The sequence below is a fragment of the Lissotriton vulgaris genome, unplaced genomic scaffold (genome assembly GCF_964263255.1).
Source record: "Lissotriton vulgaris unplaced genomic scaffold, aLisVul1.2 SCAFFOLD_796, whole genome shotgun sequence".
Lineage (NCBI taxonomy): Eukaryota > Metazoa > Chordata > Amphibia > Caudata > Salamandridae > Lissotriton > Lissotriton vulgaris.
The window spans coordinates 430806-457007 of record NW_028249986.1 but is presented as its reverse complement, the minus strand read 5'-3'; the positions used below and the strand labels follow the sequence as shown (position 1 = coordinate 457007).

The window sequence follows — 26202 nt, the reverse complement described above, 5'->3', positions numbered from 1 at the left end:
GGGATTTATACAAAAGTACAGAATTAGCGATTTTTGGGCAAATTGAAAAATCACAATATCCTGGGGGTCTGAACGGGGGACTGGAATTCGGGGGGGGGGGGTTGGGGGCGAATGTGGGAGTTTTGTGTGCTTCCTCTGTGCTGTGCAGTGAAGGGGAGTTGCATACAACAATTGGCCTGAGGCTTTTCTTTCTTGAGAGGCGAGGGCGGAAGAATGGCCAAGGGAAGTACTGGGCCTGCTTGTGGGGATCGTAGTCTGCTCCCCTTTGCATGTTTTGGATTGAGTGGGGGCCCAGTCTGCCTCTGGCCACAGCCTCTACCTATGGGTTTGCATGTGTTGGCTGTGTACTCACACTGAAGCCGGCAGCTTTAAGGATGAAAGGAGTAAGGGGCCTGTCTGTGGAGAGTTTTGTATGCTCTTCCAGGTGCTGCAAGGGTCAGCAAGAGCTGGTCTGAAGAGCTGGTCTGAACTCATTACCTCAGTCCCTGCAGTGGTCAATGCGCACCAGGTGAAGGTGGGCCTAGAATTACTGGGTTTAGCATTTACAGACCTTGGATTACTGTGTCCAGAATGTGTGGACTCTGTAATTCCAGATCCAGAGACACCAGCCCACTGTGTGGTATGCGGTGGAATTTCACCCAGAGTTACCACTCCAGGGGGAATACTGCCACTTCTAATGGGGGCCCACGTGTCGACATTTATGTTTGGCAACTTCAAACAGTCCTGACTTTACAAACAACAGCACATTGCACTCAGGAACTTGTTGTTTTACTTTTAACATTATAATAAAAGGTTTTCAAATCCCAGCACTCAGGCTGTTAATGTGGCACATTGTTTGAGGTCACTTTGCATATATATAAAGTGTAACACATATGACACAAGATCATTAGTCTCAGTGAAATTTGCCCTTATTCCCGTACTGCGCATATGACTTTTACCTCATGCTAAACTAAATTGAATGAGATCCCTGCTGGTAGTGTGATGACGGTACATAATCAGGATACCACTTTTACAACTAGGAGCTTTGATTTAACAATTTAATTAATATATCAAGCAAGACACCTTAAGCTATCCAAAAACAGGCAAAAGACTGCAAATTAATAAATGTGGACTGCAAATGTTACACATTTCACACACAAAACAAGTTGACAGTTTTGACCACCCTGTGCGTATCACCCCAATTCTATCCAACATCATGTGAGGGCCCTACGTTACAGGATCAGGGGAGTCCATTGACTGGGCAGCAGGAAGAGGTAACCCAGGTTCAGAGGGACTAGAAGTCCTGAAATCCTTTACGCAGTTTCCACTATAAGAAACAGAATTCAAAGCTAGATCTAGGACTGGAAAGGCTACTGGATTATCTGCTCATGCCTTATAGTGGGAAATCTAAGAGGTCTGGCTGTGGCTCAATTGTGCTGCCTCAATGCTGCTGTGATAACACCTGTAACTCAGGAGTCTTTCTTCAGCTCTCGCTTGCAGGGGGCACAATTGGGCTGACCTATCACTTGGGCTGAGGCTAATCTAGCATACCCTAGGTGTGCATCAAGTTCGGAAAAAACATGGATTATTCACTTGGCCTTCCACTTTTAAGAAACCCCTTTCCTCAAACAGAAACTGCAACATACCTTCTTATTACTTCTGATGGCTATACATTCATTGTTCTAACAGCAAAATTGTAGAATAATTGGACATATTTTAAAGCATCAAGAGGTCAAACCACTTCGCAAGCTTAATAATAAATCCATACATATTAAAAAAATCTGAATAAAACACATCAGTGAACATATCTCAGTGGCCTGCAAATGGCGATTTTTGAGATAGAAATGAAGAGGTTTAAACATCTTACCTCATTGGCAGCACTACAGGTTTCAAAAAAGAGTGTTGAGTTTTTAATAGCAAGGCATTTTCCCAAGCCTACATTTTGAAACTGAAAGAAACCAAGATATTTTGTTAGAGCCATATTTCTTTTCACAATGACACAATGCATATTGCGACAAGGTAACTAGCAGGAGCAAAGTAAACCCTCTTTTTTATCAGCTGGAGCAAGGATCTACTTGTAGACCAGCTGAGGCTGCCAAAATGCTCTAGGCTATAAACCCATTGGCAAGTTAAGCCTCCTCTTAATGACTTTTGGGGCCCCAGGCAAGACATATTTTGGAGTCCACTATTTTGATCTATGATATTACACATTTTCTTCTAGTTCAATCAGGTGAGATACCACGGAATATTACATTTTAGAAATGAAGTCACACAAAAACAGGTGAAATATGTCTTGCCTAGTGCCCTACAAATCCTTAGGATGACCATGGCTATAGAGAGAAAGAGTAAAAGGTAGTGGTAGACAGAGAGTGGGAGAGAGGCAGTGATAGAGAAATAGAAAGAGGCAAGATTGGGAAAGAAATATCACTTTCCTAGGGAACTCTTTTGAAGTAGGGACAGAAGCAGTTGCCCACTTTAAGAAACCTAAAATATCTCTGGTCAAGATTAAGTGAAATAAAAGTACCGGCTTGATTCTCACGTAGCAGAGACACTGAGGGGGTCATTAGGATCGCGGACGGACGCACCCCAGAGCAGGAGGGAACCTCCGCATGGCATGCGGAGTTCCCTCCTGTGCAATTAGGATGTGACCGCAAGGGTTGCGGTCACATCCTCTATTTTTAACATTGCGGCGGGTGGAGCTTCAAGCTGCACCCGCAGCAATGTTAAAAACACACGCATTGCATTTGTAAGTAGAAAGTGGCACGCACCCCGATGTGCACCCCCACCCCCTTCACCTTTTTCTTCAAATACGTCTTAACAGAGGGACTATTTAGTTAGTCTCATCTGTTACTCAAAACCAGGAAAAGGGTTTTTCTGATATTTGTTGACCACAAACCCATTCCCTTTTTCTTCAAAAAGGGTGTCTCCCAATATATTTTTTGTCGTGGTTATTACCGTCACATAGGGATGCCAATATGCTGAAAATATATGTGACTGAGGCTACGTTACAGTAGTGTGCGATAATGTCACTCATCGCTAAACACATATAAGGTCCCGAAGGCGAGACCGATTGCATTGCAAATGCTTGTTGTTTATGCTATGTAGACTTTGTCTAGACTTGCACCTTGTGTTTGAAATGTATATGTATTGTCCCCCTTTTGTCTTTTTTATGGATTTTTATAAGTAACACTTGCACTTATATACTTATATACTGTTTCTCCCTGCAATAAGTAGGGTGCAGGTTTGCCCCTTTGTATGAGACAGTTTGCTAGGGGGCTGTTTTTAAGCCAGGCTAACGCCACCCCCTACCCTGCTACATATAGAGTTATTGCTATTTTTCTATGACGCCATTATGCTTCTGTCATGTTTTATCCTGTATTTTACAACATCGGGAGGGGTTACATGGGTGAAGGAATTCTGTTCCTCAGTCGCTTTATATAAATGAAAGAGGCAGAATACAATGGTATGTTTAATTCCGTTGAATAATCTCCGGATTAGTGCTTTTCCGCCACGGTTGTAAGCCAACCGCGGAGGAAAAGCTGCGGACGGAAACCAGGACCCACCAGCCATCCTAATGTGGTGGTGGGTCTTGGTGGGTCCGCAGAGGATTTTCCGCATCCTCCAGGCCGGCGGTGGCTTCCGCCGGCCCGGAGGATGCGGAAAATCCTACATCCTAATGAGGCCCTGAGCGTCTTTACTTCTTGGGGGCTGGGAGCTATAGTCCACATGCCTAATGCTGTTGCTGGCAGCAGGACAGTTTTGGTAAACAATTTACGGGAAGCCTGCCAGGCCATTACAGACACTGTCACCAGTCTCAAACCTTTCACCTACAAATTATTGATTTCAGGTCTGTTAGCGTGATTCGTTTATTGGAAGCAAACAAGACTATAACCCCCAGAATGCATTAGACTAACACAAAAAAGACCAGGCCTGGAAACAAATGGGCAGTTTACTAACTTTTGGCACAATGCAGCGCAGCAACTAGGGGGCATATTTACAAGGGCTTTATCTCCGCTTTTTTGGCTTAAAATTCCGAAAACAGCGGAGATAAAACCAGCGCCCTATTTACAAAAGGGTGCTAACATGCATAATCGCAAGTTAGCACCCTTTTTCCCAACGCCTCCCTTTGCATCTCCAATGAGTTGCAAAGTGGGCGTTTCTGGGCATACCCCGGATGGACTACCTTGCAAATATTTCTGATGTTAACATCGCAATATTTACAAGGCAGCCCACATGATTTTAGCACACTTTCTTTCGCCAAAATCTAACGTCTGCTAAAATCCTGACTTAGCCATCCCTAACATAGGGGGTGGATTATGTTGATAAGACCCTGTGGGTCGTATCAGCTAGGTTATCACCGTTTTGCAGGGAACATCACTGGAAAACCAGCGACGTTCCCTGCAAAAGGGTGATAACCTCGCTGTCGCTGGAATTTTTATTGCCCTGGAGAAACGCTTTGTTAATAACGCGCTACCAGGGCGATAAATTCCAGAGATAGCCTACAATAATATTATTATCGCTAAGCACGGCAAGCGATAATTTTCGCTGGCCGTTGATAATATGACCCTAAATTTGTACCAACGCACAGGGTGTAAGGATGTGTGAGTTTGTCAACCACAGGTTTTGTATACTGGAAGTGGAACCTAAAATGCTTTTAAATGTATTTTGTGTGTGTGTGAGGGTGTTGTTATACGACAGCCTGTATATATATGAGCATGTGTTCCTGTTTGTATGTGTGTGCCTGTGTGTGTATGTGTGAGTGACAGGTAGTGAGTGAAAATTAATAAGAAAGGGAATTTGTAAGTGAGTATGATTTAGAGAGAACAAGTGAGAATGAGAGATTGAGAGACAAAGTGAATGCACAGGAGGGAGAGGGAGCAAATGAAACCAAATAAGAATGAGTGAGTCAGTGTTATAGTGGGTGCTGGAGTGTGAGAAATAATGAGTGTGCCCACGGAACCTCATGTTGAAGATTTTCACAGTTCAACTCCTTGACATCTTTAAGAAGGAGAGAGCACTGTTGTGTAGCATTTTAGAATATGAACAAAATTACTGATTCATGCCCTTATATAGGTACAATTCACCTTGCCCTTATATAGGCATAGAAATCATGCCCATGTTTAGACATAACCCATCCAGTCCAAATACAGGCATAGCTACTTCCACTAGTTCCAAAAAGCCACAACGATTTATTGGAAAACTCGGCTTCAGCAGTCAGGAATATTGATTTGTCCTAGAAATCATGGAGTTTTCAAAGAACGACCATTCCCTTGGGGTTCTTTGGTGACGTTATTATGTCCAAGTTTACATCAAAGTAGGCCCCTTCAAGGAATAAATATGCCCTAGCAAACACACAATGGTTCAGGAGCAGCTCGACTATCTACTTGACCGACGCAGCTCGCTACAGCAAGTGCCGGAGGAAGCCTACCCTCCAGCTGACGCACTGACAGAGATGCTGCCTTTCTCTCACTGAGAATCCAGCTCCAGTGTTTCCAAGCTCCCTTCGCGGGGTGTTGGGAAATCGAGTCCCGAGCAGAGATACCAGACCTCCGACATTCTAAAACCAAGGTACGGAACTGATTAGACCCTAAGAGAAATCTTGGATAGATTCTTGGCAAAGAAACGAAACCTATGCTACACCATACTTACTTCTTCCCTCGTACTAGACTTAGGTTAATTACATTGGGCTAGGCGTATTTTAGAAGCACCAGTTGAGTACTTTTTAGTCTTTGGTATTTATGTATGTATTTTATGGCTTAGAAACCATACCATGCTTTTACAGTATTATTTTATAATACTCTTCTTGCTGTGCGCATTATACTTTACAGCAGTATTACGATTGTAGCAGTTCATTTCTTTAGCATGAGAAAGAAGACAGTTCAATAAATCCTTTTATTGAAAACGCCCGCCTCTCTATTTCTCATGCACGATTGACTGAGTAAAATATCTATCTATTGTTTCCACGACTCTGAAGATACGTTTTATTTTGGGGAAACAAAGTTGTCATGTTTCTGCGGTTGTCAGAAACTAATCCCTTCTTGTGAATTCGAGAAAGTTTCTAGTGACCTCTGCGCTAGTTGGCACTCACAATTAAGTCTAGTATATTCGATAGAGACCTAGTTGACATAAGTCCTACGTAAAATCTATAGGATATCTTATTCCAATGCGCAGAGCCCATTGGGAATATAGGAACTACACTACAGCACCACTGCACAGGACCATGGGGGGAGGTTGCAGAGAGCGTTGCAGGCTACATCCGTTGAATCATGCACCTTCCTCTATTGGGTCTGTTGCATGGATTCTCTTATTGGATTTTTTAATCTATTGACCCTTTGACTTTGCATGCATCGTACTTCACAGTTTCTCTTCTTTATTCTCTTTACTCTGCTCGCTCACCCGTGTTTGTTGACCACTTGATAACATTCACGCTTCTCTGTTAAAACACTGCAGGAAACTTTAAAATGGGCACATCCCGTACGAGGGTTGCCGTTTGGGCTGTGCTTTGGGTGTTTTATTTTAATTGAATTTGTTGTCCGCACTCGCACTTTTCCACTGTTCCCTACCCTTTTATAATGTGGATGCGTGTATATCCTTCCGATTAGGAGTGGTTGCCAGGTGATTGTCTTTTTGCCGGGTCGCTGCTGTCCTCTATCCTGGCTCAATCATGTTTTACATTACTAATGTGTGTTGCTTTGCTTTCTTAATGGTTATGGGGTGTAACTTGTCTTTTTGGGGAAAAAGGGCAACTAGTAATCTGTCTTCTTGCTGTCCACCATCCTATATTTTTGCTTGGCTCTTTTAGTACTTTGTTCCCTTTGATGCACTTGTTTATGCTATGTAGATCATGTCTATTTTGAGTTCAAATCTTATATGTATTGACCACCTTGATTGTTTTTTTATGGATTTTATAATGCTGCATTTTTAAGTTAAGTGAGGAAAGGGTTGTGAACAAGTGTTCCTCCTTTTCAATGGAATGTATGTTATTGAAGGGTAATTCCTTATTCAATGTTGAGTAATTATCCCAGGATCCGACATGAGACGCTCAACTTCTTGATTACTAAATATTGGATTTTAAAATGCCTCATCTTTAATTTAAACATGTATGTAATTAACATTGATCCTAAGCTGTGAAAACATTATGACTAGCCTTGAGAAAGTCTTGGCTCCATTAGCCATATATGTGGCAAAACACATGTAGGCTGCTCGCTTTCCCCTAACATTTGTCTAATTAAAATTATAACAAGTGAAATGGATGAAATAAAATGATAAATAAAAAGAAATGTTTTCACTCAAATTACTTAGGACCTATGAGTGTCATTTGAATAAGGAATTACCCTTCAAATAACATACATTTCACTTAAAAGGAGTAACACTTGCTCACAACCCTTTCCTCACTTGCTTACTTAAGGCTGTTAAGGTCCAGAGCCTTGAGCGAAAGTTCCTCCGCAAACCTTTGGGATTCATATCCAGAATCAGGATCTCTGGGCCATTTATTATCTTGTCTCAACTGCATTTTTGAATCAAGCCTGAGCCAGCGCGCAAGTGCTGCTCTGGGGATCTGTTGTAGGTAGCGTATGGAGGAGAAGCCCCGCCCATATTTTGTATTGGCTTTTGTCTTTGTCCTTTGCAAAGGCTGGTGTCTGATTCCATAATACCCCTCCTTAGTACTGGCCCCTTTACTTCGGTTCTTACACAGTAAGCACTACATTTTTATTGAGTTTGTCCTACTTAAGGCAGGACGACATGCTTTGTTTACAATAAGTGTGCTGCGCACGCTTTCACTTTCGGAGCTGACGGGACACTCACAACCGCTTGTCCAAATGTATTTTCAGTGCCACACACCACTCGCGGGATGCCCGGGAATCTGCACAGCCGAGTTGACTTTAATATTATTTGGGGATGTGGAGGAGGCCGGGTGCTAGGACTGCTCCGCTGCCATCGATGTTGCTGTCACAGTGACCTGCCATCACGTGACTACAACATTGTGCCGGGCGGTGGTTATGCTTATATGTTTCATTTTGGCACAGGCAGCCTGCCGTTCCTCGCAGCGCTCCCTGCACCTTTCATCATGCAGCTGCTGCCCCGCGATGGGACGGCTGCTGGAGACTCGTCATCGCTTAGGCCTCAACCACTGACGCTCAGTAATATCCAACCTTCTTAAACATAACCCATTTTAGGGTGTCAGCCTGCACCTATCTCCCTGCTCTCCTCAGGGATGGACTGAGCAGTGCTCCGCTTAGCTGACACTGATGTGACGGTAACCACTTACCGCAGGCTGATAGTGAGCGTTGACCATGAGGTACAAGCTGAGAATAGAGCCTTCATCTGATTATTGATCTCATCAAGGACCCAGGGCACTGAATTGCTTAGATTGATGATAGACTTGTGAATTTGTTAACTTGTGGTGTGGGACTCCAAGAATTGACTATACTCACAGGTTACCATAGATTACGTCTTAACAGAGGGACTATTTAGTTAGTCTCATCTGTTACTCAAAACCAGGAAAAGGGTTTTTCTGATATTTGTTGACCACAAACCCATTCCCTTTTTCTTCAAAAAGGGTGTCTCCCAATATACTTTTTGTCGTGGTTATTACCGTCACATAGGGATGTCAATATGCTGAAAATATATGTGACTGAGGCTACGTTACAGTAGTGTGCGATAAAGTCACTCATTGCTAAACACATATAAGGTACCGAAGGCGAGACCGATTGCATTGCAAATGCTTGTTGTTTATGCTATGTAGACTTTGTCTAGACTTGCACCTAGTGTTTGAAATGTATATGTATTGTCCCCCTTTTGTCTTTTTTATGGATTTTTATAAGTAACACTTGCACTTATATACTGTTTCTCCCTGCAATAAGTAGGGTGCAGGTTTGCCCCTTTGTATGAGACTGTTTGCTAGGGGGCTGTTTTTAAGCCAGGCTAACGCCACCCCCTACCCTGCTCCATATAGGGTTATTGCTATTTTTCTATGACACCATTATGCTTCTGTCATGTTTTATCCTGTATTTTACAACATCGGGAGGGGTTACATGGGTGAAGGAATTCTGTTCCTCAGTCGCTTTATGTAAATGAAAGAGTCAGAATACAATGGTATGTTTAATTCCATTGAATAATCTCCTGTTATGTTTGCTAATGGTTCAAACTAGTTTTTGATTGATTGATTGAGTGCGAATTAGTGTGACTGATAGTGATTGTAGATGTGAGTGAGAATGATTGAGTCAGAGTGAAAGACAATAAGAGTGAATGCAATTTAGTGTAAGAATGAGTGAGTAAGCGTTAGAATGAGAGTGTGAATGAGTGAAAGGGAAGGGACAATAAAAGTGGATGCAAAAGAGTGAGGGAGTGCAAGTGAGTGAGACTAAATGAGAGTGTGAGTGAGAATGAGTGTGAGTGAGTGAACGTAAGTGAGCATGAGTGAGAATGTGATATTATGTTTGACAGTCTGCAGTCAGTCTTGGCATACATCAGGCAACACTGATTGCATTGCAGCACCCTTGGCAAAATGTGGGTGCTGGAATACTCGGTGTAATTCATAATATAACAGGCACCATTGACATAGTACTGGCACTGGTATTCTAAAGCTAATACTTGACATTAGAGGACAACCTAGACAAAATGCTGCCACTGCATACTGAAGGACATTCTTGATATTGAGGCTCCTGTGACAAAATGCTGTCACTGCCACTTTGGAGATAATTCTTGGGAAAAGGGAGAACAAGCATGCCGTGGGGGGATTAGGGAGGTGGCTACTATGGCAAAATACTGGCCCTGACTAGAGGTAATTTGTGACCCAAGGTATATGGACTGCACTAATGGTAAAATTCGGCCACTGGCATAGTGTATGCAATTTTTGGCCTAATGGGTCATGACATATGGAGAGCACCCATGACAATATGCTGGCCCCGGTAAAATGTAGGTAATTTGAAACATTCAGGGACACTGTTAGACCCGGCAACCTTGGGTTGGTTCTCCCATAACCTTTTGCCCTCAACTCATATGTTTTGCTAACTTTGGGCCTGATTCACAGAACTAACTTAAGACAAAATCCTAAACTTACTACCATTTTGGTATTAACAGAAGACACTTACTCATTTTGGTATTCACAGAAGGCACTTACTCATTTTGGTATTCACAGAAGTCTCTCACTCATTGATGAGTAAACTTACTACCATTTTAGTATTCACAGAAGGCACTTACTCATTTTGGTATTCACAGAAGGCACTTACTGTAAGTGCCTCTGTGAATACCAAAATGAATAAGTGCCTTCTGTGAATACCAAAATGGGTAAGTGCCTTATGTGAATACCAAACTGGTAGTAAGTTTAGGATGTTGTCTTAATTTAGTTCTGTGAATCGGGCACCATGTTTTTGCTGAATTAGGACTCAGCGCACTGTACCACTTTATCACTGCTAACCAATGCTAAAGTGCATGTGCTCTCTTTTTAAAATATGGTAGAATTTGCTTATCCCCAATTGGCTTATTTATTTTAATTATAAATCCCTAGTAAAATGCCTAGGACCTGTAAATAAATTCTATTAAGGGGCCTACAACACTGGTAATGCTACCCAGCTAAGAAACCTTTTAAACATGCCCCAGGCTTGCCATTGCATGCATTGGTGCAGTTTTTAAACTGCCATTTTGACCTGGCAAAATAAAACGTTTCAAAAACAAATAGAATCCAAAGGACTAGATCAAAATAAAAGGTATTTAAACATATACCTCAGCGGACCAATATAGAGGCTATCACAACTCTCTATGTTGTTGAGTGTATGTTAGAAAGGAAAGCAAAAGTAATGAAGAGACAAAACTCAAGATCGCCTCAGTATAGTTAGTATCCCATCAATACACAACCATGTGCCCAGTGTCATCATCTGGTGTCCCAAACAGTTTCCTCCTGCCTCTCTTATTAATCAGAGAGAGCAGAGAAAGAACTGTATCCATCTGTGCGATGCTTTTCAAGAAGGAAAACAAATAAGATTGTGTTTCTAAAGAATGGGTAATTAGAGGTAATCTCTGAAGTGCAGTGCAGGTGATGTTTGTACAGGAAAATGTTTTAAAAAGAATGAGCTAATGAGATAATCTACTATCCTTTCTCCTGATAATTATATCAGTCTCTCTTAGCTCTCCTATTAAAATCAACGTGAAAGTGAGGAAAAGATATGGAGCAGTTTGAAATTAATCACTGCTCACACGGTCGACATGTTTCAGCCTCTAGGGATAATTATCCATGGCTTTCTTCATGACTAAAAATTATCTTGTCAATGCATTCACATTAAAGAAAAAAAGTTCATACATACAGTGTTACTGATGTGATAATCGTATTCAAACCTTTCCGTAAGTATGAAGACTGGACTGCATCATTACTTCCCAAGGGGTAAGCCTCACCTCAATCGGCACCAGCTCAAGTTGTTTTCTATGAGGCCCAGCTCTATTCGTCGGTACCCCCAGTCGAAAAACTTCACTGGAGTAAAACTTTTGCCAGCACTAGACCTTCCTTTCTAATACATACATATAATTCTTAGGGTAGGACATAACAGACCAGAGTGCAGGATCTAGTATATTTAAAAAGTAGGAGGTGCACTTTTCAATTGTACCTGTTCTGGTAATGAAAAACTCTTAAATATGTTTTTCACTACTGCAATGCCATAGGATAACATTGGGGTTATCTTATTACATTTAATAAGCTTTAACTCCCAATTGGGAGCAGGTAGATAGGTCGATTTTGGTGTTTAAAGAATTTTAATTAAAAGCCCTCTTTAATGGTAAAGTCAGATTTTTTGTCACTATTCTGAAAATGCCCCTTTAAGAAAGTTTATGTTGTGATGGGGAGCGATCCTGTTGAGGTAGTAAGGGCCGGGATCAGTCAATATAAAGTATGCACAAGGGACCCCTTACACCATGGATTTGACAACTGTTTTCGAAGGCTGCATAATTATTTTGCGCCTCTCAATACCAACTTTTGTTGGAAATCTTATTTAGCATATTATTTATACATATCCTCTCATTAACATACTACACATGCAGGCATAAGATATAAATACCAAAATTCCAAATGGCACTGAATGCTCAAATTGAGGAAGAAAGGAAAAAGAAAACTATACATTCTAATGCACAGAAACGATTTTTGGGGGGATTTCTGTGTCCCCAGAATTGTATTAATAAACAAATACAAGAAAGACAAAATAAATCACATAACTGATCACAAGAGTTTGTTTTGATATTTATATGTTATGTCAGCATGTGTGGTATACTAGTGAGAGCATATGTGTAAATAAGGAGTGGAATTTATTTCCAACAAATGTTGGTATTGAGAGGCGCAAAATAATTATGCAGCCTTCAAAAACAGGGATTGGATGGAGTGGTGCACTACCAATGTTCAATAATGTTCAATAAGGAAGCAAGATCAGTTCCTTCATTTGAGATCAACCTTTATTTAACTTCATCAGAGGTTATGAAAACACGGAACATCAGTCAATACGTTTAGTTCACGAAGTGAACTTCATCAGGGCTGAAAGTGAGGACAAGAATAACATGCATGGGTGCCGACATATACAATATATATATTTACATTTACAAAAAACACACATTTGAAAGACCTAGATGACAAAGGCAAAAAACTACAATACATTAAATGCAAGACTATTCACATGTGTTAAAAAACTATTTACAATGTACAAACCAAGGTAAAAAGGACTTAATCACCACCGAGTAAAGTGACGGTCCCAGGTGCTGCATATGTCCAATGTAAGGTATACATACAGGTCACATTTGTTTTAAATATCAAAAGGAGAAAGAGATTAGCGGATTCATTGTGAGGGTGGGAAGTGTGCACTCATAATTAGCATACCAAAAATATGTAAAAAATGGAGGAGCGAAAAAGCAAAATAAGAGCCAATGTTTGTCAGGCCTGAAAAGGTGAAATAACGTCATGAGCAAAAACTTCTTGCAAGGGCAGATCCACACATAATAAAACATCCAAAAGAATGCAGACCATTCCGTTTGAGGATTCAGAAATAGATGATCTTAAAAACACCCAGCTTGATAATAAAACACCATGGTCTGATGAATAAGTAACATAAGCCGAAACGGCGGCCAGAAGTAAATATTCATGGTGGAGTATAAATAGTATGATTATACAAGCAATCATTAAGAAATGCTAAATATAACAGGAAAAGCATGTGTGAACAGCGAGCAGTGTAATTACCGCTATTAATTCATGGGCCCCAAAATCTTGCAACACGAAAAACAGGCACCATAAATGCCATGTGAGAAAAATTGTACAGTTGGCTCGTTATCATGTACGAGCCAACTGTACAATTTTTCTCACATGGCATTTATGGTGCCTGTTTTTCGTGTTGCAAGATTTTGGGGCCCATGAATTAATTGCGGTCATTACACTGCTCGCTGTTCACACATGCTTTTCCTGTTAGATTTCGCATTTCTTAATGATTGCTTGTATAATCATACTATTTATACTCCACCTTGTTTATTTACTTCTGGCCGCCGTTTCGGCTTATGTTACTTATTCATCAGACCATGGTGTTTTATTATCGAGCTGGGTGTTTTTAAGATCATGTATTTCTGAATCCTTAAACTGAATGATCTGCATTATTTTTGGATGTTTTACTATGTATGGAGCTGCCCTTGCAAGAAGTTTTTGCTCATGACGTTATTTCACCTTTTCAGGCCTGACAAACATTGGCTCTTATCACAGAGGCACACGGAATTGTTTCATGACTCGATGTGATTTGGGAAGAGCCTGTACCCCTTTCTCTCTATGGTGATTGTAACATATCCTCTTATACATTTTTGGTAGGTACTTTAAAATGAAGAGGATTTATATATTGACAAGAATTGTATATATATCCATATACACAGCATAATAACTGCCTATTGCCTGGATGGTCTTTATTTCAAGTATCATATTGCCTTTTGCTTTTTGGACAATGCAGGAAGATGTAGGTTCCAAGTCTAGGAAATCTTTTGTAACATGACAGAATATCTCCTGCATGCTATTTAGGATATATGTTCAATGTTGGCTCTAACCTTCATGCATTATAATATCAATATATTTCAGATAATCCACATGTTATTTATAATGCAGCTGGTTCTGATTTTGCTTTTTCGCTCTTCCATTTTTTACATATTTTAGTATGCTAATTATGAGTGCACACTTCCCACCCTCATAATGAATCCGCTAATCTCTTTCTCCTTTTGATATTTAAAAAAAATGTGACCTGTATGTATACCCTACATTGGACATATGCAGCACCTGGGACCGTCACTTTACCCGGTGGTGATTAAGTCCTTTTTACCTTGGTTTGCACATTGTAAATAGTTTTTTAACACATGTGAATAGTCTTGCATTTAATGTATTGTAGTTTTTTGCCTTTTTCATCTAGGTCTTTCAAATGTGTGTTTTTTTGTAAATGTAAATATATATATTGTATATGTCTGGCACTCATGCATGTTATTCTTGTCCTCACTTTCAGCCCAGATGAAGTTCACTTCGTGAACGAAACGCGTTGGATGATGTTCTGTGTTTTCTTAACCTCTGATGAAGTTAAATAAAGGTTGATCTCAAAAGAAGAAACTGATCTTGCTTCCTTATTGAACAATATTTAACATTGGTAGTGCACTACTCCATCCAATTCAAAGTTTTTGTCTTCCGAGTAGCGGATTGCATCCTTCAACGGCAGATGTAGGAGTAGTAAGTGCACACCACCAACTGGATTGGAACTTTCTTTTTAAATATTGTGTTAATATCACGAGGCTTGTGCGGCATTTGGAGTCCGCCATTGCTCTTTGTCTTCACACAGCCTTCAAAAACAGTTGACAAATCCATGGTGTAAGGGGTCCCTTGTGAATATCTTTCAGAAAGTTGGCATTTCCTTGTCCTAACCATATGATGCCTGCACTCTGTCCCTTGGTCACATGAATAGGTGTACCTGGCAGTTGGTCTTTGTGTATTACTCCCAGATAGTGAGGCAAAGGTAACATAGGTGTTGGCAGGATGAGCCACTCTGAGTTAACAAGGGGGAGAAGCTGTCACCTAATACACTTGCATATCACCAAGGCCCTGCCTGAGCACTCTCACAAGAGTTTAATCACTAGTCTGTTGTGACCCCAGACAAGCTAGGCCCACGACAGAGAGGAAGAGGATGCCTGACACCTCAGGGGGTGCAAACCTGTAGAAGCTTCCTCCATTTCAAAATGGTTATCAGGTATAAATATTGGACCTCAGACTCCAACTCTTTGGTACACTTTTAGACCTGCTGACTTTGCTAGGCAGAAGGACTGCAATTTTGCTGGACTGCTGCTCTGACGTACTGAAGTCCCCCTGTGCTGCCCTGCTGTCTTCTTGCCTGGGTGAGAAGGACTGAACCTGCGTCTCTGAACCCAGGACCCAAGAGTGACTCCATGGGCTAGTTGGCTGGCCTCCTGATCACAACCCTCAGGGACATAATAGGTTACAACAACATTGAACCTAGCACCTCAACTCTGCCATCTGTGAGTCCTGTCTTGCAAATGGTGCCATCACAGTCCTGGACCTCTGGAAGTGGGTCTGAAGGTGGTCTGCCAGTCCATCTGTGGATCCAGCAGAACCGATGCATCTCCTCCATAGTGCAGGGCACTTCCAGCCGGACCGGTGCATCGCTTCAGCTGCTAGACGCATCACTCTCAGAATTCTGCTGCTTTGACTTCCCAAACACTAGGATTCTGCATCTCCTGCCATAGCCCATAGCAACTACCGCTGCACGATGCATCTCTATGCACGGACATTGCCGAACGTAGCCTGTTAGAACTGTAGCTGTGCAACGCATCCTTGACACGGGACTCTACATCACTTTGCAACCAGTATTTTAGGTACTCTTGTTCAGCAGGCCTAACTGGGCCCCTGTAGGCAAATCGCACTCCATCGCGGTTGACTTGAACTCATGACTTTGTCCTGGTCTACCACGACCAAGGGGCATATGTATGAACAAGCCCTTTTGCAATTCCTTAATAGCGATTTTTAGTGACTTGCTATTAAGGAATCGCAAAATGCTATGTATGTAGGAATCACAATAATAATTGTGATTCCTTAAAACTCCTTAATTGCGAATCGCATATTGCGATTCGCAATTAAGGAATACCTTAGGAATGAATGGGAAGAAATTCTCAATTTGCGATTACCAATTAGAGAATCACAAATTGGGAATGCTATTTTAAGTTGCTAGGGTGTCATAAGGGCACCCTGATGCACCCCTGAAATGAGCATGTGTGCACATGTGGCGCACAGACATGCCCTAAGGAGCAAAGAAGTGCTTTTTTTCAAAGAATTCGCAACTGTCAGTTGGTGGTAATTTGCGATTTTCATATGCCAAATTTGCACAACTTAGGTGCTTTCTACATCACATTTAAGGAATCGCAATTTGTGATTTTTTTAAATACAATTGAAAAGTAGAGAATTGCAAATATTGCAATTCTCTAATTTGCGATGCCCATTTGGGATGATACATCCCAAAAGGCCTTTTCCTGTTCGCAAACGGGCCGATTCTGAGAATCGGCCCTTTTGCGAACTGGAAAAGGGTTTGATACATATGCCCCCCAGTTACCACAGTTGCCGCTTTGAGCTTTTTTGTACTATTTTCCCTGAAATGTTTAAAATTACATATCCCTCGCTCTACTGATTAGATTATTTTTGTTTTGGTCCTGATGTATTTATTAAAAAAGTTCCCTCTGTTTCTAAATTGGTGGTGGGGATTTTCTTGAGTTGTGTTTTCACCTTAGCACTGTTCGAACTGCTGCATGACTTCGTTACACAGTAACTCTAAGTTAAGCCTGACCGCTCTGTGCCAAGCTACCAGAGAGTTGAGCACAGGTTAATTTGGGGTTTGCCTGTGATTTCACCCTGACAAGGATTAAGATTGCTGCTTGACTAGGCTTTCAGTCCCCTCAACCAGTAACCTAATTTCGTACAGGCACTAATTGCACATTTTGAAAAAATTGACTCAAATCATGGAGAGCATCAGCTTGGCACCCCATGAAAGCAACTAAATATTTATGAAGTGCCCTTTCACACCGTATGGCTTTACAAATGTATCTGAAAAATGTGCTTTAAATGCACTATTCTAATCATTTTTTCAATTGTGCACACTAAATTTCAGAGAAGGAATCAAACCCCACCTGTTTCAGTTGCCATTGCAAGAACAGAAGGTAAACAGTGCCTTGTTGACTTGATTGTTAACCCCTTCGGGGCTCCCGTCGGCCATTGGCCTTCGCGAGCACTACCTGGCGGGTGCTGCGAACGGCCAACAGCCGACGCGGCCCTGCTCACTCGTTAGAATGCCTGCACCGCGCCGAAATACCGGCCGAGGTAAACGGGTTAATTATCTTTGACTCTTTTGATTAAATAAAAAGTAACAGTTTACTAACTAGTTGTTGCCTTGTTTCATTATGAATGAAAAAGTGTATGTTTGAATAAAACCTTTACCTCTATGCGTTGCACAAGTGATGGTGCCTTGCAAATAATCATAAAACAAAATGTAACAACAATTAGGAACAATTTAAGGTAATAACATAGTTCATTTTCAACATATGGTCTAATAATACATATAAAAATAGCTACTATTGTTTTTTCAAATCTTTTTCTTTATCAGTGTATTGATCATTCCATTATATACCAGACAAACTAATAAATCATGAGTTGATAGTATAACTCATTTAGAATCCCAGTGCTGTTCTGTGTTTCGTGGCACTATATCCTAATCAAATGAACACAACATGTTTCAAGTAAAGAGAAATGAGTAGTGTTCCCTCTGCATATATATCTCTGCACCCTAATAGGGGTGGTATATAAAATAGACAGATGTCTGTGCAGTTATTATTGAACTTCAATGATGTCAATAATTGTAACATCATCAGGGATACGGCCATGTGGCATCCTTCCTGGGAAGGTTCAGGGCCAAAGGTCATCATATAATGTTACTTTCTGTGTCATTAACGACAAATGGTGTGATGTCACTTCTGCTACCAATGGCATATTGGTGAACCGATGGCCATGTGAACAACATGTCAGTGTATGTCCAAATACTTTGAAAATTGTGTTTTAAGATGCGAACTAAGACCCAATTTTTGTAATTCTTAGGAGTAATGAAAATTATAGCTTCTTCACTTTAGTCCTTCGCTCGGGGCACTAGGAATTGAATCCAAGTGGGGTCATTTTTTTAACTGCTGTTTTCTTCCCTAGCTTTTCCTAATCTCTAGCCTTTCCTAGTCACATCTGCCAGAACGCAACCTTTGTCTTAAATATCGACATACATTTTTATTAACACTTAATACATTCTAGGATTAAACGAGTCACAATACTTTACAAGTAGAGACTCGAGACTAATGTGAAAACATTGTAGTAGATGCAAAACTAGAAATCATAAACATTAACTCACTGTTACTCGCTGAGGCGGTAAACGAAATATTTCATAACCTCTGCTCCCGTGCTTTTATAGAATTATAAAACGGGAAACTACCGCGTTGAAACTCTCGCTAAACGTGGAGATTGCTATTGCCGGTTGTTATGTTTCGTTAAAATATTAGCTTCTAGCACTCTCTTGTGGTAGGAGTTTACAAATACACGCAATAAACTAGGTTAACTGATGCATTCGACCTGAACATATTCATAACACGCCTTGTATTAAACCGATACCCTGTAAAACGTAATTTATTATATATAGTGAATGGGATGGCAGATTACATGTATTTTTTCCATTCTAAGAATTTAAGAACTTGGTATGGGATTGTATTTTACCCAAAAAAACACGTTATTGTCTGGGCAATTATTACACTGCCATGGCAATTTTCAATAGACATTTTAAATATTAGAAAAAAAGTGATAATCTAGCTCTTACAAGCAAACCAGCAATGATTTTTACAAAAAAACATTTTTATTAAAGGAGTATAGCTCAACCAAGTGGGTCTTTATACAGAACAGTATTGAGTGAGCACTCAGCCCAGAGTATGGGTCCTGAATGTACTTATTGTTCGTAGACTTTACTTTGCCTATGGCTGCTATTTAGGCCTTCTGTGCTCATCTAGGTGAGGTTGCAAGTGTGCAGAATATATTTTTTGCCAGGTCCATTTCAAGTAGTTGTCTCTGGAGCATAAATACTATCTTTTGGGAACTAGTGGCCCTATTGTCCTGCAGGAGTGCTTATTTGGAAAAGAAAATGATGCAAATTTATGGGATTGTAACACAGCGCAGTGCAGCACATCACCTTGCTGTGCTGTGTTACAGGAAAAGGGCAGGAATGCGCCATATTTATTGCAATACAGGTCATTCCTGTCCTTTGTCCAGCACTGGCGCACAATGGGCTGCCAAGCGCTAACACAGGCACCCTTGCACTATGGTGCAAAGGTGCCTGCGTTACATGCAAGCTCGTTTTTATGCAGGAAAGTACACCTCCCTGTATCGATACAATCCGTAGAGGCATATTCCACTTTCTTTGTGTGCTTCAGAAAGAAAGAGGAAGTACGGAGGAGAAATACAGATATTTCTCCTCATTACACCTCCCCTGAGAAGGGGTATACTTTTGGCGCATTCCCAGGTTTACCACTTTTGGTTGCTCTGGGAATGCATCCAAAACCATGAGAGTTGCTTGTGAACGCCCACGCAAAGCCCATGCAACGCCTTCCCAAGACAGTTACTCCAAATTTATGAAGCAACTCAGGGCCAAGCAAAGTGGCCGTGCATGGCTTCATAAATCAGATTTTTGAGTTGCTGCTCTCTTGCACCATGTTGCATGGTGCAAGAGCAGCGTAACTGGGCTCATAAATGTGGCCCTAGGTCTGGCGTTCAAAGGTTTGCCCAGAAGCCTGAAGCCATCCCTATTAAATGTCAGGATTCTGAATATGATAGCTGCATAGTCTAGATTCCACCTCATGCCTCTTTGATCCACCACCAGACACCAACCAGGGCCCTTTATTTCATGCCTGTGCATTCTTTTTAATCCCTGAGTTCTTCCTTTGTCATTATATTTTGTCTTTTTCTTCCTCTTTCTTCCTCCCTCTTCTGTTTTTCTCTCTCTTGCTCTGGGTCAAAGTCTAAAGAAGAAAAAAAGTACAGTCCCCAAAAGGGAGTGCCAGTGTCCCCTAGCTGACACTGCTGGTTCAAATTAAGCGCTATCCTTTGGCAACTCCTGCCAAAACATTCCCCTAATTTACCCCTACGTCAAGGATGGACAGGGAACCCAAAGCAGCCCAGGCAAATTTTGGCAGACCAGCCGCCATACAGTGCATAGTGATGCAGTGAATGAGCCTGACCACTGCAAAGAGGGGTTTAAGGGCAGGATTCTTCCCCAGAGAAGATTTGGGGGGAATGGTGCATTCTACAACAAATCAGTGTGTAGAAAATGTTACATGAGGCAAAGGGGACTATAAGTTGTAGGATTCATGTCATCCATACTGGTAGACATTTTTTTAAAGTGCTTGGTCTGGAAAAGCACAAACTCGGGATTCAGAACATAACCCCGTGGTAAGGTTTGACTTTAATAATAAGAATTTAATTCTACCCAAACAAACATTTTAGCAACATCAGGATAATGAAAGACAGGAAAAAATATAACTTTCTATCCTGTATCATACAGCTTGAATGCATCTCTTTGATGGCAGTTCATAGCTCAATGTGCTAGATTACGATTGTAACTTATGAGCTGCACAGTAACAACAGACTCTGTGACAAAAGCAGTAACTCACTGAACTATACACATAAAATATTGTTCTTTGATATGTATGATACTCATTCTTTGCAGCAGGAATGTTAACCCTCCGTGCTACCTTAGATGAATTAAAATTGCCACTAGACAAAACTCACATCTCTCTTTAGCAGGTTCATTAATCACCTCGATTATCTTGACATTTTTATTGTTGCCCGAAAACTGCTGAATACAGAGACTTTTACAGTACTTTTATAACTGCTGCATTGCTGTAAAAACAGCCCGGCCAATCAAACCGCCTGCCCCCCTCCCCACCCTTCCAACCTCCCAGGGAAAACGCCTGATGCTCGGTATGGCCACTCCAGCCTTTCCTACGCTCAGTATCACTGCTCCCCTACCATGCTGAACTCTAGAAACTCTTAGTGGGGTAATGGTGCCTTCTCTGTGGTTGCTCCCTCTCTCTGGAACGCTCTTCCTATATGTCTGCGTTTAAATGAATGTTCTGGAAAGCACTTAGGAACCAGCTCTTCTGTCGAGCCTCCTTGACTATATAGGTTAAGTTCTGGCGCAAGGAAGACTTGGGGGACTATGTTTTGCGCATAAAAAAATCTATTCATTTGTTCATTCAAACGTTCAGTTGAATTCGGATTACAGAAGCCACAGTGTCATTGGGAAGCAGAAGACTCCACACGGGCACAACAGACATGTTTTTCTCAACAAACATTGGCCCAAATTTACATGATATAATACATTTTACAATATGAGACAGAGGGAGATAAATTAATGGTCTGATATAGCATTGCATTTGACTAGTACTGAAACCTTTAAAAAAGCGGTTTCCAGGTATACGGGTGTGGAGAAGATTACGTTTACAACTTTCAAACAAATATCTGTTTTATTATACTAGTTACTCGCGCTGTGCGTCTGAAGCGTTCGCAGTGTTACAGGAGGAGATGTGATCTAGTTGCTTGCCCGTGAAGCTGCCGACAATGTATCACTTTTCATACCTTCCTTGCATACATCATTGCCAGTCGTGGCTTCACTGTGACGAAAATCTGCGAGGGTGTTCTCGTAACGCACCTGCTTTTCATCACTCCACATGAGGCCTTGACAATGTTGACTAAATAGATGCTATTTTTAGCATCCCATTTGCCACGCGAGCACAATTCTTTTTTGCGAGAATCCTTCAAATTTTCATCGCCTTATTGCGGATAATTCAATAGCCACAATAATAACTTTCTCTCTTTAAACGTTAGCTGGAGCAGCTCCAGCAGTATGTATTACTCCCTAGGTTCTCATAAAAGGTGTGTTTGGGTCATCTGAAGTGCACTGGCTGGTGGAAAGGAGTGTTCTTACTTAAAGGAGCATTAAGAAAGACAATAGTTTTGGTTTCTCTGTATTGAAAAGGATTTAATGAGTGGGCTTCTACGCGTAAAGCATGCACAGAATCAGTGCACACTTCCTTCATACACTTCTCCTTAGTGTCTCCTTGCACAAACAGGATCACAGACTCAAACTTTGCTGATGCCAGAATTCAATGTTATTCAATTTAAAGTGCTGGAACAGTGCATGCCTCAAGGCGCGTTTCGGACACGAGGCTGGGTCCTTGCTCACTTGACAAACGGGGAAGCATGAAACATTTAATTTAAATACCTTTTTTGGCGGCAAACAGCTATGCCCATTAACATCATGGACATAGAAGACATACTACAGAAAACAGACTACGTATATAGATCTTATTATACAATTCGTATATGCCATCCTGTACTCACACTGATTTCATATATGAATGTAAATATGCACAATGTTTATATGATAAAATATGTTCAAATACAATCCTTATTTTGCACAAAAAATGTCCGATTGAATGTAATGCTCTAATGCAAATGCGACTCAATATGCGTTAAAGTACCTAAGCTGCCATATATAACATTTCTATAATGGTCGGTAAAAACGCAGCTAAAAAAAAAAACCTAAATTATATAAATATATAAATATATCGTTTTAAAATGGATAAATGACATATGAAATGAAATGAAATGAAATGAAAAAAATATTTCTAAAGCGCACTGCGGCCAAGCGGCTTCCTGGCGCTAGGGGCAAATCAGTATAAACAGAGGATCCCAGAGAATTTAACCAGGGAAAGCCTGAAGGAAAAGAAAAGTTTTGAGGGCTTTACGAAAGTGGGAAAAAATAGGGATAGAACGAATAGAAAGAGGGAGATTGTTCCAGATCTGGGGGGCCCGCACGGAGAATCGGGTGCCCCCGGTGCGGGATTTGCGAAAACGTGGGACGTGAAGAAGGGAAAGGAAAGAAGAGCGAAGGGAGCGGCTGGGGGCATGGAAAGAGATTAAAGAGTTAATGAAAAGCGGGGCAGAGCGAGAGTGCGCCCGAAAGGCCAAACAGGCAAGTTTGAACTGGGACCTAAGGTGAACCGGAAGCCAATGGAGGGTCTTAAGGGCCGGGGAGATGTGGGCAGATTTAGGAAGATGAAGGATGAGGCGGGCCGCCTGGTTTTGGATAGCTTGGAGACGGCGAGTCTCGTAGGCAGGAATGCCTACGTACAAGCCGTTTCCATAATCCAGGCGGGAAGTGATCAAGGCCGTGATGATGGTTTTGAGGGCGTCAACAGGAAAGAACCGGGAGATCTTACGGATAAGGCGAAGGGAAGAAAAACAAGAGGACACAACGGAACTAATTTGGGCATGCATGGATAGGTCATTGCTGATCTTGATGCCCAAAGTCCGAACAGAGGGAACAGGGGAGGGAGGGGGGCCAAAAGAAAGGGGCCAGTGAACGGAGGACCAAGGATTAGACGAGCCACCAGTAAGGACGAGCTCTGTCTTATCGGGATTGAGCTTCAAATGATTGAAGCTCATCCACTGAGAAATGAAGACAAGAGTGGAGCAGAATTTAGGAAGAGAGTCAGCAGGGGATGAGAGATCAAAGACGAGCTGGAGGTCGTCTGCGTAGTTGTACACCGAGACCCCCAGCTCAAGAAGGGAGGAAACAAGAGGGCGGATGTAGAGGTTGAAAAGAAGGGGGGAAAGAGAGGAACCCTGTGGGACCCCAGAAGTGACCGGAAGGGGAGGAGCAGAAAAATCAGAGAGGTGGACTGCCTGTGATCTGCCCTGAAGAAAGGACGCGATCCAGGAGAGGGCCGTGCCCTGGATGCCCGCTGCGCTGACACGGTCGAGAAGGATGGCATGATCGACCGTGTCAAACGCAGCGGACAAGTCCAAAAGGACCAGGGCCTGGGGGAGGTTACTGTCGGCCTTCCCCTTGAGTTCATCCAGGACCGCGAGGACCACACTCTCAGTGGAGTGGCCGGGTCGGAAACCCGCCTGGTGGGAGGCCAGGAGATGGTTGTCCTCAATATAGGCGGAGAGGCAAGAAGTCACATAGCTTTCGAGAATCTTCCCTAGGTAGGGGAGAAGGGAGATAGGCCTAAAATTAGATGGGAGGGAGGGGTCCAGACCAGCTTTCTTCAAGATAGGAAGAACAATGGCAGATTTGAAGGAAGAAGGGACACAACCCAGAGCCAAGGAAGAATTGAGAAAGGTAAGGGGGGGGACGGGACAGCTGGTGTAAAGGGTTCTGAGGATCCGTGCAGGAGCACAGTCCGCAGGGGAGCCAGACTTAACCTTGACAAGCAGGTCAAGGAAGAGCTCAGATGAGATTGGGTCAAAGTGATCCAGAGCGGAGGAAGGCGGGTGAAAGTGATCAGATGAGTCAGGCCGAGGCACAATAGGAATGTTGGCCTTGATGGTGATGATTTTATTGATAAAGTAGTCATTCAAAGAGTGGCAAAGAGATTGAGAGGGGGCAGGAGAGAGAGAGGCGCGGTCTGAGGTGGCAAGACTGTGCACTAGAGAAAAGATCTCGAGAGATTTGTTGGCCGAAAGGGCCACTCGCTCAGTGAAATATTTGGATTTGGCCGCTAAGATAGCTTTTTTGTAGTTATTGAGGAGGGCTTTGTATTTGAGGCGGAGGGTAGGGCAGTAGTTGCGTCGCCAGTGACGCTCCGAACGCCTGAGTTCTAATTTCAGGGATTTGAGGTCGTTGGAGAACCACATGTGAGCGTCATGGCGGCGAGCATATTTAATCTTTTTAAGAGGAGCGGCCTGGTCACAAGCGGAAGAAAGCCAAGCGGTGATGGCATCCGCCTGACTTTCCAGAGGCAGGTCAGTCAGGGTAGGAGCAGATGACGACAATAGGGAAGAGAGATCATTAAGATCAGTCTTATTCCAGCTCCGAGCCAAGATGTTTTTAGGCAAGGGGGCTCTCTCGGCTTGGGCCAAGTGAATGGGGAAGGAGATCATGAAGTGATCCGACCAGACACAGGGAAGAATAGAAGTGGCCGAGAGATTGCAACGTAAGGACCAGATTTGGTCCAGGATATGACCGTGGGTGTGAGTAGGGGCCAAGACGTGAGGTGAAAAATTAAGGGACCGAAGTGTGGCAGAGAAATCTTTGGAGGAGGAGTCCTCCCTCGGATCACCCGGCCAGAAGTTAAAGTCTCCGAGCAGAAGCAGCGAGGAATTGTTTACAGCCAAAGTGGCCAGGAGGTCCTGCAGGGTAGATACAAATGATGGCATGCTTTGAGGGGGGCGGTACATGAGTACCACCGTAAGAGGAACCGGGAGATTAAGAGAGCGAGCCACCAAAAAATCAACACTGGGTATGCGGGGGTGCGGAAGAAGCTGGAATTTCATAGAAGAGCGAACTATCATCGCCACACCACCGCCAGTTTTACCGTCGGGACGGTCAGCGCGAAGAGCATAGTAGGAGCTAGGGAGGATAGCAAGAAGATCCGGGAGTGAGTCAGAAGAGAACCAAGTTTCGGTGAGGAAAAGGAAATCCGGGGAATCAGTGTCCAAGAGGTTGAAAAGGGCTAATTGATTTTTAACAGCAGAGCAAGTGTTTAGAAGGATAGCTGAGACAGCAGGAGAACCGGAAGTGGTGTCAGTAGCAGGAGACGTAGGAGAAATAGAGGAGGAAAGAGTGGGAGAGACGGGGCACGAACAAGAAGGGTTGGGAACATAGATACCGTGCGAAGATAAGTGTTGAACCACGGAGGGAGAGAGAGGGACAGGGGCAGAAAAGGAGAGCAGTTGGGCAGAAGAGTACGCCAGGGGAAGGACAGAATCTGTGGCCCCTGGTCCCGGCCCGTCGCGGACGGGCGCAGACGGGCTTAACTTAGGCGCAACTTCGGCGCGCCTTCGTCGCGCCCGCTGCGCCCGTCCGCTGCGCTGCCGGGACTGGCCAACCATAATATAGGGACACATGAGGGGGAGTGGCTAGGGGGGAGTGGCCCAAACGCTGCACCGCTGACCCAGAGCCGCCCAAGATGGAGATCTCGCCCGTCTCAGGAGGAGACGATCAGCGGGAGGCGCTCTGGGTGGCGTGCAGACGGGAGAAGATGGAGGCAGGTAAAAAGTGCTGCCGTGCGCAGGAAGTCCAAAGCGCAGCTGAGGGGCACAGCGAGCGAGCGAAGACCAAGGTCAGGGGGGATTAAAAGTAAGCG

At 42.7% G+C, this 26202-nt stretch overlaps 1 protein-coding gene across 1 annotated transcript in view; it reads right to left on the bottom strand.

Annotated features, from left to right (window-relative positions):
- GALNT5 (polypeptide N-acetylgalactosaminyltransferase 5) overlaps positions 1–26202 on the bottom strand; it is a 228953-nt gene that overhangs the window by 24783 nt on the left and 177968 nt on the right. The window contains exon 8 of the mRNA XM_086950453.1: positions 1847–1927. Coding sequence (XP_086806579.1) covers positions 1847–1927 — 81 coding nt within the window. The remainder of the gene's footprint in view (positions 1–1846; positions 1928–26202) is intronic.